At 57.4% G+C, this 13,749-nt stretch overlaps 1 protein-coding gene across 1 annotated transcript in view; it reads right to left on the bottom strand.

Annotated features, from left to right (window-relative positions):
• ACAP1 (ArfGAP with coiled-coil, ankyrin repeat and PH domains 1) overlaps positions 1-13,749 on the bottom strand; it is a 273,447-nt gene that overhangs the window by 243,502 nt on the left and 16,196 nt on the right. The window contains exon 2 of the mRNA XM_083185916.1: positions 3,276-3,333. Coding sequence (XP_083042042.1) covers positions 3,276-3,333 — 58 coding nt within the window. The remainder of the gene's footprint in view (positions 1-3,275; positions 3,334-13,749) is intronic.

Genomic DNA, 13,749 nt, shown 5'->3' with positions numbered 1-13,749 from the left:
CTCTGCTCTGTCCCTTATGCAGCATAATGTGGTGGCAGCTCCGCTCTGTCCCTTACACTGCATGATGTGGTGGCAGCTCCGCTCTGTCCCTTACACTGCATGATGTGGTGGCAGCTCCGCTCTGTCCCTTACACTGTATGATGTGGTGGCAGCTCCGCTCTGTCCCTTACACTGCATGATGTGGTGGCAGCTCCGCTCTGTCCCTTACACTGCATGATGTGGTGGCAGCTCCACTCTGTCCCTTACACTGCATGGTGTGGTGGCAGCTCCGCTCTGTCCCTTACACTGCATGATGTGGTGGCAGCTCCGCTCTGTCCCTTACACTGCATGATGTGGTGGCAGCTCCGCTCTGTCCCTTACACTGCATGATGTGGTGGCAGCTCCGCTCTGTCCCTTACACTGCATGATGTGGTGGCAGCTCCACTCTGTCCCTTACACTGCATGATGTGGTGGCAGCTCCGCTCTGTCCCTTACACTGCATGATGTGGTGGCAGCCCAGTTCTGTCCCTTACACTGCATGATGTGGTGGCAGCTCCACTCTGTCCCTTACACTGCATGATGTGGTGGCAGCTCCGCTCTGTCCCTTACACTGCATGATGTGGTGGCAGCCCAGTTCTGTCCCTTACACTGCATGATGTGGTGGCAGCTCCGCTCTGTCCCTTACACTTTATGATGTGGTGGCAGCTCCGCTCTCCCTTACACTGCATGGTGTGGTGGCAGCTCTGCTCTGTCCCTTATGCAGCATAATGTGGTGGCAGCTCCGCTCTGTCCCTTACACTGCATGATGTGGTGGCAGCTCCGCTCTGTCCCTTACACTGTATGATGTGGTGGCAGCTCCGCTCTGTCCCTTACACTGCATGATGTGGTGGCAGCTCCGCTCTGTCCCTTACACTGCATGATGTGGTGGCAGCTCCGCTCTGTCCCTTACACTGCATGATGTGGTGGCAGCTCCGCTCTGTCCCTTACACTGTATGATGTGGTGGCAGCTCCGCTCTGTCCCTTACACTGCATGATGTGGTGGCAGCTCCACTCTGTCCCTTACACTGCATGATGTGGTGGCAGCTCCGCTCTGTCCCTTACACTGTATGATGTGGTGGCAGCTCCGCTCTGTCCCTTACACTGCATGGTGTGGTGGCAGCTCCGCTCTGTCCCTTACACTGCGTGATGTGGTGGCAGCTCCGCTCTATCCCTTACACTGCATGATGTGGTGGCAGCTCCGCTCTGTCCCTTACACTGCATGGTGTGGTGGCAGCTCTGCTCTGTCCCTTACACTGTATGGTGTGGTGGCAGCTCTGCTCTGTCCCTTACACTGCATGATGTGGTGGCAGCTCCGCTCTGTCCCTCACACTGCATGATGTGGTGGCAGCTCCACTCTGTCCCTTACACTGCATGATGTGGTGGCAGCTCCACTCTGTCCCTTACACTGCATGATGTGGTGGCAGCTCCACTCTGTCCCTTACACTGCATGGTGTGGTGGCAGCTCCACTCTGTCCCTTACACTGTATGATGTGGTGGCAGCTCCGCTCTGTCCCTTACACTGCATGGTGTGGTGGCAGCTCTGCTCTGTCCCTTATGCAGCATAATGTGGTGGCAGCTCCGCTCTGTCCCTTACACTGCATGATGTGGTGGCAGCTCCGCTCTGTCCCTTACACTGTATGATGTGGTGGCAGCTCCGCTCTGTCCCTTACACTGCATGATGTGGTGGCAGCTCCGCTCTGTCCCTTACACTGCATGATGTGGTGGCAGCTCCGCTCTGTCCCTTACACTGCATGATGTGGTGGCAGCTCCGCTCTGTCCCTTACACTGTATGATGTGGTGGCAGCTCCGCTCTCTCCCTTACACTGCATGGTGTGGTGACAGCTCCGCTCTGTCCCTTACACTGCATGATGTGGTGGCAGCTCCGCTCTGTCCCTTACACTGTATGATGTGGTGGCAGCTCCGCTCTGTCCCTTACACTGCATGGTGTGGTGGCAGCTCCGCTCTGTCCCTTACACTGCGTGATGTGGTGGCAGCTCCGCTCTATCCCTTACACTGCGTGATGTGGTGGCAGCTCCGCTCTGTCCCTTACACTGCATGATGTGGTGGCAGCTCCGCTCTGTCCCTTACACTGCATGGTGTGGTGGCAGCTCCACTCTGTCCCTTACACTGCATGATGTGGTGGCAGCTCGACTCTGTCCCTTACACTGCATGATGTGGTGGCAGCTCCGCTCTGTCCCTTACACTGCATGATGTGGTGGCAGCTCCACTCTGTCCCTTACACTGTATGATGTGGTGGCAGCTCCGCTCTGTCCCTTACACTGCATGGTGTGGTGGCAGCTCTGCTCTGTCCCTTACGCAGCATAATGTGGTGGCAGCTCCGCTCTGTCCCTTACACTGCATGATGTGGTGGCAGCTCCGCTCTGTCCCTTACACTGTATGATGTGGTGGCAGCTCCGCTCTGTCCCTTACACTGCATGATGTGGTGGCAGCTCCGCTCTGTCCCTTACACTGCATAATGTGGTGGCAGCTCTGCTCTGTCCCTTACACTGCATGATGTGGTGGCAGCTCCACTATGTCCCTTACACTGTATGATGTGGTGGCAGCTCCGCCCCTTACACTGCATGGTGTGGTGGCAGCTCCGCTCTGTCCCTTACACTGCATGATGTGGTGGCAGCTCCACTATGTCCCTTACACTGCATGGTGTGGTGGCAGCTCCGCCCCTTACACTGCATGGTGTGGTGGCAGCTCCGCTCTGTCCCTTACACTGCATGATGTGGTGGCAGCTCCGCTCTGTCCCTTACACTGCATGATGTGGTGGCAGCTCCGCTCTGTCCCGTACACTGTATGATGTGGTGGCAGCTCCACTCTGTCCCTTACACTGCATGATGTGGTGGCAGCTCCGCTCTGTCCCTTACACTGTATGATGTGGTGGCAGCTCCGCTCTGTCCCTTACACTGCATGATGTGGTGGCAGCTCCACTCTGTCCCTTACACTGCATGGTGTGGTGGCAGCTCCGCTCTGTCCCTTACACTGCATGATGTGGTGGCAGCTCCGCTCTGTCCCTTACACTGCATGGTGTGGTGGCAGCTTCGCTCTGTCCCTTACACTGCATGGTGTGGTGGCAGCTCCGCTCTGTCCCTTACACTGCATGATGTGGTGGCAGGTATACTGATCATATAATATACCAGTGCTATTGTTGTTGTCATTTAATGCATCTGGAAACACCCCACCCCTCATTCCTATACATATGCTAAGTAATGTAACCCGTACCATTACCCTCCATCCCCATCACTTACCTTTTCCAGACGATTCTCCAGATCAAAAACCTCTGACTCCACCGTCTCCATTGCCGCCCTGTAAGATAGTCTTCTAACTTTCAGTAACTAGTAGTCTCACAAAATACAGTAACTAGCAGTATCAATAACTTACAGTAACTAGTAGTCTCACAAAATACAGTAACTAGCAGTATCACTAACTTACAGTAACTAGTAGTCTCACACATGACAGTTATTAGTGGCTTCACTAAATTACAGTAACGAGTGCTACATGCAGATCCCCTATATGTATCCGGCCATGTATGTACGGGAGCAGACGTCCCCCGGACATGTGCTGTGTGCACGCCCCCTATATGTATCCAGCCATGTATGTACAGGAGCAGGCGGCCCCCGGACATGTGCTGTGTGCACGTCCCCTATATGTATCCGGCCATGTATGTACGGGAGCAGACGTCCCCCGGACATGTGCTGTGTGCACGTCCCCTATATGTATCCGGCCATGTACGTACAGGAGCAGGCGGTCCCCGGACATGTGCTGTGTGCACGTCCCCTATATGTATCCGGCCATGTACATACAGGAGCAGGCGGTCCCCGGACATGTGCTGTGTGCACGTCCCCTATATGTATCCAGCCATGTATGTACAGGAGCAGGCGGCCCCCGGACATGTGCTGTGTGCGCGTCCCCTATATGTATCCGGCCATGTATGTACAGGAGCAGGCGGCCCCCGGACATGTTCTGTGTGCACGTCCCCTATATGTATCCGTCCATGTATGTACAGGAGCAGGCGGCCCCCGGACATGTGCTGTGTGCACGTCCCCTATATGTATCCGGCCATGTACGTACAGGAGCAGGCGGCCCCCGGACATGTTCTGTGTGCACGTCCCCTATATGTATCCGTCCATGTATGTACAGGAGCAGGCGGCCCCCGTACATGTGCTGTGTGCACGTCCCCTATATGTATCCGTCCATGTATGTACAGGAGCAGGCGGCCCCCGGACATGTGCTGTGTGCACGCCCCCTATATGTATCCGGCCATGTATGTACAAGAGCAGGCAGCCCCCGGACATGTGCTGTGTGCACGCCCCCTATATGTATTCGGCCATGTATGTACAAGAGCAGGCGGCCCCCGGACATGTGCTGTGTGCACGTCCCCTATATGTATCCGGCCATGTATGTACAGGAACAGGCGGTCCCCATACATGTGCTGTGTGCACGTCCCCTATATGTATCCGTCCATGTATGTACCGGATCAGGCGGCCCCCGGACATGTGCTACATGCAGATCCCCTATATGTATCCGGCCATGTATGTACAGGAGCAGGCGTCCCCTATATGTATCCAGCCATGTAAGTACAGGAGCAGGCGGCCCCCATATATATATGCTGTGTGCACGTCCCCTATATGTATCCGGCCATGTATGTACGGGAGCAGGCGGTCCCCATACATGTGCTGTGTGCACGTCCCCTATATGTATCCAGCCATGTATGTACAGGAGCAGGCGGTCACCATACATGTGCTGTGTGCACGTCCCCTATATGTATCCGGCCATGTATGTACAGGAGCAGGCAGCCCCCGGACATGTGCTGTGTGACCGTCCCCTATATGTATCCAGCCATGTATGTACAGGAGCAGGCGGTCACCATACATGTGCTGTATGCATGTCCCCTATATGTATCCGGCCATGTATGTACAGGAGCAGGCGGCCCCCGGACATGTGCTGTGTGCACGTCCCCTATATGTATCCGGCCATGTATGTACAGGAGCAGGCAGCCCCCGGACATGTGCTGTGTGCACGTCACCCTATATGTATCCGGCCATGTATGTACGGGAGCAGGCGGCCCCCGGACATGTGCTGTGTGCACGTCCCCTATATGTATCCGGCCATGTATGTACAGGAGCAGGCGTCACCCGGACATGTGCTGTGTGCACGTCCCCTATATGTATCCGGCCATGTATGTACAGGAGCAGGCTTCCCCCATACATGTGCTGTGTGCACGTCCCCTATATGTATCCGGCCATGTATGTACGGGAGCAGGCGTCCCCCGTACATGTGCTGTGTGCACGTCCCCTATATGTATCCGGCCATGTATGTACGGGAGCAGGCGGCCCCCGGACATGTGCTGTGTGCGCGTCCCCTATATGTATCCGGCCATGTATGTACAGGAGCAGGCGGCCCCCGGACATGTGCTGTCCCCTATATGTATCCAGCCATGTATGTACAGGAGCAGGCGGTCACCATACATGTGCAGTGTGTGCGTCCCATATATGTATCCGGCCATGTATGTACGGGAGCAGGCGGCCCCCGTATATATGTGCTGTGTGCACGTCCCCTATATGTATCCGGCCATGTATGTACAGGAGCAGGCGGCCCCCGGACATGTGCTGTGTGCATGTCCCCTACATGTATCTGGCCATGTATGTACAGGAGCAGGCGGCGCCCGTACATGTGCTGTGTGCACGTCCCCTATATGTATCCGGCCATGTATGTACAGGAGCAGGTGTGTCCCGGACATGTGCTGTGTGCACGTCCCCTATATGTATCCGGCCATGAATGTACAGGAGCAGGCGTCCACCGGACATGTGCTGTGTGCACGTCCCCTATATGTATCCGGCCATGTATGTACAGGAGCAGGCGTCCCCCCGGACATGTGCTGTGTGCACGCCCCCTATATGTATCCGGCCATGTATGTACAGGAGCAGGCGGCCCCCGGACATGTGCTGTGTGCGCGTCCCCTATATGTATCCGGCCATGTATGTACAGGAGCAGGCGTCCCCCGGACATGTGCTGTGTGCACGCCCCCTATATGTATCCGGCCATGTATGTACAGGAGCAGGCGGCCCCCGGACATGTGCTGTGTGCACGCCCCCTATATGTATCCGGCCATGTATGTACAGGAGCAGGCGGCCCCCGGACATGTGCTGTGTGCGCGTCCCCTATATGTATCCGGCCATGTATGTACAGGAGCAGGCGGCCCCCGTACATGTGCTGTGTGCGCGTCCCCTATATGTATCCGGCCATGTATATACAGGAGCAGGCGGCCCCCGGACATGTGCTGTGTGCACGTCCCCTATATGTATCCGGCCATGTATGTACAGGAGCAGGCGGTCACCATACATGTGCTGTATGCATGTCCCCTATATGTATCCGGCCATGTATGTACAGGAGCAGGCGGCCCCCGGACATGTGCTGTGTGCACGTCCCCTATATGTATCCGGCCATGTATGTACGGGAGCAGGCGGCCCCCGTATATATGTGCTGTGTGCACGTCCCCTATATGTATCCGGCCATGTATGTACAGGAGCAGGTGTCCCCCGTATATTTGTGCTGTGTGCACGTCCCCTATATGTATCCGGCCACGTATGTACAGGAGCAGGCGGCCCCCGGACATGTGCTGTGTGCGCGTCCCCTATATGTATCCGGCCATGTATGTACGGGAGCAGACGTCCCCCGGACATGTGCTGTGTGCACGTCCCCTATATGTATCCGGCCATGTATGTGCAGGAACAGGCGGCCCCCGGACATGTGCTGTGTGCACGTCCCCTATATGTATCCGGCCATGTATGTACAGGAGCAGGCGGCCCCCGGACATGTGCTGTGTGCACGTCCCCTATATATATCCGGCCATGTATGTACAGGAGCAGGCAGCCCCCGGACATGTGCTGTGTGCATGTCCCCTATATGTATCCGGCCATGTATGTACAGGAGCAGGCAGCCCCCGGACATGTGCTGTGTGCATGTCCCCTACATATATCTGGCCATGTATGTACAGGAGCAGGCGGCGCCCGTACATGTGCTGTGTGCACGTCCCCTATATGTATCCGGCCATGTATGTACAGGAGCAGGCAACCCCCGGACATGTGCTGTGTGCACGTCCCCTATATGTATCCGGCCATGTATGTACAGGAGCAGGCAGCCCCCGGACATGTGCTGTGTGCATGTCCCCTACATGTATCTGGCCATGTATGTACAGGAGCAGGCGGCGCCCGTACATGTGCTGTGTGCACGTCCCCTATATGTATCCGGCCATGTATGTACAGGAGCAGGAGGTCCCCCGGACATGTGCTGTGTGCACGTCCCCTATATGTATCCGGCCATGAATGTACAGGAGCAGACGGCCCCTGGACATGTGCTGTGTGCACGTCCCCTATTTGTATGCGGCCATGTATGTACAGGAGCAGGCGGCCCCCGGACATGTGCTGTGTGCACGTCCCCTATATGTATCCGGCCATGTATGTACAGGAGCAGGCGGCCCCCGGACATGTGCTGTGTGCGCGTCCCCTATATGTATCCGGCCATGTATGTACAGGAGCAGGCGTCCCCCGGACATGTGCTGTGTGCACGCCCCCTATATGTATCCAGCCATGTATGTACAGGAGCAGGCGGCCCCCGGACATGTGCTGTGTGCACGCCCCCTATATGTATCCGGCCATGTATGTACAGGAGCAGGCGGCCCCCGGACATGTGCTGTGTGCGCGTCCCCTATATGTATCCGGCCATGTATGTACAGGAGCAGGCGGCCCCCGTACATGTGCTGTGTGCGCGTCCCCTATATGTATCCGGCCATGTATATACAGGAGCAGGCGGCCCCCGGACATGTGCTGTGTGCACGTCCCCTATATGTATCCGGCCATGTATGTACAGGAGCAGGCGGTCACCATACATGTGCTGTATGCATGTCCCCTATATGTATCCGGCCATGTATGTACAGGAGCAGGCGGCCCCCGGACATGTGCTGTGTGCACGTCCCCTATATGTATCCGGCCATGTATGTACAGGAGCAGGCGGCCCCCGTATATATGTGCTGTGTGCACGTCCCCTATATGTATCCGGCCATGTATGTACAGGAGCAGGTGTCCCCCGTATATTTGTGCTGTGATCACGTCCCCTATATGTATCCGGCCACGTATGTACAGGAGCAGGTGGCCCCCGGACATGTGCTGTGTGCGCGTCCCCTATATGTATCCGGCCATGTATGTACGGGAGCAGACGTCCCCCGGACATGTGCTGTGTGCACGTCCCCTATATGTATCCGGCCATGTATGTGCAGGAACAGGCGGCCCCCGGACATGTGCTGTGTGCACGTCCCCTATATGTATCCGGCCATGTATGTACAGGAGCAGGCGGCCCCCGGACATGTGCTGTGTGCACGTCCCCTATATATATCCGGCCATGTATGTACAGGAGCAGGCAGCCCCCGGACATGTGCTGTGTGCATGTCCCCTATATGTATCCGGCCATGTATGTACAGGAGCAGGCAGCCCCCGGACATGTGCTGTGTGCATGTCCCCTACATGTATCTGGCCACGTATGTACAGGAGCAGGCGGCGCCCGTACATGTGCTGTGTGCACGTCCCCTATATGTATCCGGCCATGTATGTACAGGAGCAGGAGGTCCCCCGGACATGTGCTGTGTGCACGTCCCCTATATGTATCCGGCCATGTATGTACAGGAGCAGGCAGCCCCCGGACATGTGCTGTGTGCACGTCCCCTATATGTATCCGGCCATGTATGTACAGGAGCAGGCAGCCCCCGGACATGTGCTGTGTGCACGTCCCCTATATGTATCCGGCCATGTATGTACAGGAGCAGGCAGCCCCCGGACATGTGCTGTGTGCATGTCCCCTACATGTATCTGGCCATGTATGTACAGGAGCAGGCGGCCCCCGGACATGTGCTGTGTGCACGTCCCCTACATGTATCTGGCCATGTATGTACAGGAGCAGGCGGCGCCCGTACATGTGCTGTGTGCACGTCCCCTATATGTATCCGGCCATGAATGTACAGGAGCAGGCAGCCCCCGTACATGTGCTGTGTGCACGTCCCCTATATGTATCCGGCCATGTATGTACAGGAGCAGGCAGCCCCCGGACATGTGCTGTGTGCATGTCCCCTACATGTATCTGGCCATGTATGTACAGGAGCAGGCGGCGCCCGTACATGTGCTGTGTGCACGTCCCCTATATGTATCCGGCCATGAATGTACAGGAGCAGACGGCCCCCGGACATGTGCTGTGTGCACGTCCCCTATTTGTATGCGGCCACGTATGTACAGGAGCAGACGGCCCCCGGACATGTGCTGTGTGCACGTCCCCTATATGTATCCGGCCATGTATGTACAGGAGCAGGCAGCCCCCGGACATGTGCTGTGTGCATGTCCCCTACATGTATCTGGCCATGTATGTACAGGAGCAGGCGGCGCCCGTACATGTGCTGTGTGCACGTCCCCTATTTGTATGCGGCCACGTATGTACAGGAGCAGGCGGCCCCCGGACATGTGCTGTGTGCACGTCCCCTATATGTATCCGGCCATGTATGTACAGGAGCAGGCGGCCCCCGGACATGTGCTGTGTGCACGCCCCCTATATGTATCCGGCCACGTATGTACAGGAGCAGGCGGTCCCCGGACATGTGCTGTGTGCACGTCCCCTATATGTATCCGGCCATGTATGTACAGGAGCAGGCAGCCCCCGGACATGTGCTGTGTGCATGTCCCCTACATGTATCTGGCCATGTATGTACAGGAGCAGGCGGCGCCCGTACATGTGCTGTGTGCACGTCCCCTATATGTATCCGGCCATGTATGTACAGGAGCAGGAGGTCCCCCGGACATATGCTGTGTGCACGTCCCCTATATGTATCCGGCCATGAATGTACAGGAGCAGACGGCCCCCGGACATGTGCTGTGTGCACGTCCCCTATATGTATCCGGCCATGTATGTACAGGAGCAGGCGGCCCCCGGACATGTGCTGTGTGCACGCCCCCTATATGTATCCGGCCACGTATGTACAGGAGCAGGCGGTCCCCGGACATGTGCTGTGTGCACGTCCCCTATATGTATCCGGCCATGTATGTACAGGAGCAGGCAGCCCCCGGACATGTGCTGTGTGCACGTCCCCTATATGTATCCGGCCATGTATGTACGGGAGCAGGCGGCCCCCGGACATGTGCTGTGTGCACGTCCCCTATATGTATCCGACCATGTATGTACAGGAGCAGGCGGCCCCCGGACATGTGCTGTGTGCACGTCCCCTATATGTATCCGGCCATGTATGTACAGGAGCAGACGGCCCCCGGACATGTGCTGTGTGCACGTCCCCTATTTGTATGCGGCCATGTATGTACAGGAGCAGGCGACCCCCGGACATGTGCTGTGTGCACGTCCCCTATATGTATCCGGCCATGTATGTACAGGAGCAGGCATCCCCCGGACATGTGCTGTGTGCACGTCCCCTATTTGTATGCGGCCACGTATGTACAGGAGCAGGCGGCCCCCGGACATGTGCTGTGTGCGCGTCCCCTATATGTATCCGGCCACGTATGTACAGGAGCAGGCGGCCCCCGGACATGTGCTGTGTGCACGTCCCCTATATGTATCCGGCCATGTATGTACAGGAGCAGGCGGCCCCCGGACATGTGCTGTGTGCACGCCCCCTATATGTATCCGGCCACGTATGTACAGGAGCAGGCGGTCCCCGGACATGTGCTGTGTGCACGTCCCCTATATGTATCCGGCCATGTATGTACAGGAGCAGGCAGCCCCCGGACATGTGCTGTGTGCACGTCCCCTATATGTATCCGGCCATGTATGTACGGGAGCAGGCGGCCCCCGGACATGTGCTGTGTGCACGTCCCCTATATGTATCCGGCCATGTATGTACAGGAGCAGGCGGCCCCCGGACATGTGCTGTGTGCACGTCCCCTATATGTATCCGGCCATGTATGTACAGGAGCAGACGGCCCCCGGACATGTGCTGTGTGCACGTCCCCTATTTGTATGCGGCCATGTATGTACAGGAGCAGGCGACCCCCGGACATGTGCTGTGTGCACGTCCCCTATATGTATCCGGCCATGTATGTACAGGAGCAGGCATCCCCCGGACATGTGCTGTGTGCACGTCCCCTATTTGTATGCGGCCACGTATGTACAGGAGCAGGCGGCCCCCGGACATGTGCTGTGTGCGCGTCCCCTATATGTATCCGGCCACGTATGTACAGGAGCAGGCGGCCCCCGGACATGTGCTGTGTGCACGTCCCCTATATGTATCCGGCCATGTATGTACAGGAGCAGGCAGCCCCCGGACATGTGCTGTGTGCATGTCCCCTACATGTATCTGGCCATGTATGTACAGGAGCAGGCGGCGCCCGTACATGTGCTGTGTGCACGTCCCCTATATGTATCCGGCCATGAATGTACAGGAGCAGACGGCCCCCGGACATGTGCTGTGTGCACGTCCCCTATTTGTATGCGGCCACGTATGTACAGGAGCAGACGGCCCCCGGACATGTGCTGTGTGCACGTCCCCTATATGTATCCGGCCATGTATGTACAGGAGCAGGCAGCCCCCGGACATGTGCTGTGTGCATGTCCCCTATATGTATCCGGCCATGTATGTACAGGAGCAGGCAGCCCCCGGACATGTGCTGTGTGCATGTCCCCTACATGTATCTGGCCATGTATGTACAGGAGCAGGCGGCGCCCGTACATGTGCTGTGTGCACGTCCCCTATATGTATCCGGCCATGTATGTACAGGAGCAGGAGGTCCCCCGGACATGTGCTGTGTGCACGTCCCCTATATGTATCCGGCCATGAATGTACAGGAGCAGACGGCCCCCGGACATGTGCTGTGTGCACGTCCCCTATTTGTATGCGGCCATGTATGTACAGGAGCAGGCGGCCCCCGGACATGTGCTGTGTGCATGTCCCCTACATGTATCCGGCCATGTATGTACAGGAGCAGGCGGCGCCCGTACATGTGCTGTGTGCACGTCCCCTATATGTATCCGGCCATGTATGTACAGGAGCAGACGGCCCCCGGACATGTGCTGTGTGCATGTCCCCTACATGTATCTGGCCATGTATGTACAGGAGCAGGCGGAGCCCGTACATGTGCTGTGTGCACGTCCCCTATATGTATCCGGCCATGTATGTACAGGAGCAGGCGGAGCCCGTACATGTGCTGTGTGCACGTCCCCTATATGTATCCGGCCATGTATGTACAGGAGCAGGAGGTCCCCCGGACATGTGCTGTGTGCACGTCCCCTATATGTATCCGGCCATGTATGTACAGGAGCAGGAGGTCCCCCGGACATGTGCTGTGTGCACGTCCCCTATATGTATCCGGCCATGAATGTACAGGAGCAGACGGCCCCCGGACATGTGCTGTGTGCACGTCCCCTATTTGTATGCGGCCATGTATGTACAGGAGCAGGCGGCCCCCGGACATGTGCTGTGTGCATGTCCCCTACATGTATCTGGCCATGTATGTACAGGAGCAGGCGGCGCCCGTACATGTGCTGTGTGCACGTCCCCTATTTGTATGCGGCCACGTATGTACAGGAGCAGGCGGCCCCCGGACATGTGCTGTGTGCACGTCCCCTATATGTATCCGGCCATGTATGTACAGGAGCAGGCGGCCCCCGGACATGTGCTGTGTGCACGCCCCCTATATGTATCCGGCCACGTATGTACAGGAGCAGGCGGTCCCCGGACATGTGCTGTGTGCACGTCCCCTATATGTATCCGGCCATGTATGTACAGGAGTAGGCAGCCCCCGGACATGTGCTGTGTGCATGTCCCCTACATGTATCTGGCCATGTATGTACAGGAGCAGGCGGCGCCCGTACATGTGCTGTGTGCACGTCCCCTATATGTATCCGGCCATGTATGTACAGGAGCAGGAGGTCCCCCGGACATATGCTGTGTGCACGTCCCCTATATGTATCCGGCCATGAATGTACAGGAGCAGACGGCCCCCGGACATGTGCTGTGTGCACGTCCCCTATATGTATCCGGCCATGTATGTACAGGAGCAGGCGGCCCCCGGACATGTGCTGTGTGCACGCCCCCTATATGTATCCGGCCACGTATGTACAGGAGCAGGCGGTCCCCGGACATGTGCTGTGTGCACGTCCCCTATATGTATCCGGCCATGTATGTACAGGAGCAGGCAGCCCCCGGACATGTGCTGTGTGCACGTCCCCTATATGTATCCGGCCATGTATGTACGGGAGCAGGCGGCCCCCGGACATGTGCTGTGTGCACGTCCCCTATATGTATCCGGCCATGTATGTACAGGAGCAGGCGGCCCCCGGACATGTGCTGTGTGCACGTCCCCTATATGTATCCGGCCATGTATGTACAGGAGCAGACGGCCCCCGGACATGTGCTGTGTGCACGTCCCCTATTTGTATGCGGCCATGTATGTACAGGAGCAGGCGACCCCCGGACATGTGCTGTGTGCACGTCCCCTATATGTATCCGGCCATGTATGTACAGGAGCAGGCATCCCCGGACATGTGCTGTGTGCACGTCCCCTATTTGTATGCGGCCACGTATGTACAGGAGCAGGCGGCCCCCGGACATGTGCTGTGTGCGCGTCCCCTATATGTATCCGGCCACGTATGTACAGGAGCAGGCGGCCCCCGGACATGTGCTGTGTGCACGTCCCCTATATGTATCCGGCCATGTATGTACAGGAGCAGGCGGCCCCC

The sequence above is a fragment of the Crinia signifera genome, chromosome 4 (genome assembly GCF_055691185.1).
Source record: "Crinia signifera chromosome 4, ASM5569118v1, whole genome shotgun sequence".
NCBI classification, from domain to species: Eukaryota; Metazoa; Chordata; class Amphibia; order Anura; family Myobatrachidae; genus Crinia; species Crinia signifera.
This window is presented reverse-complemented; position numbering and strand designations above follow the sequence as displayed.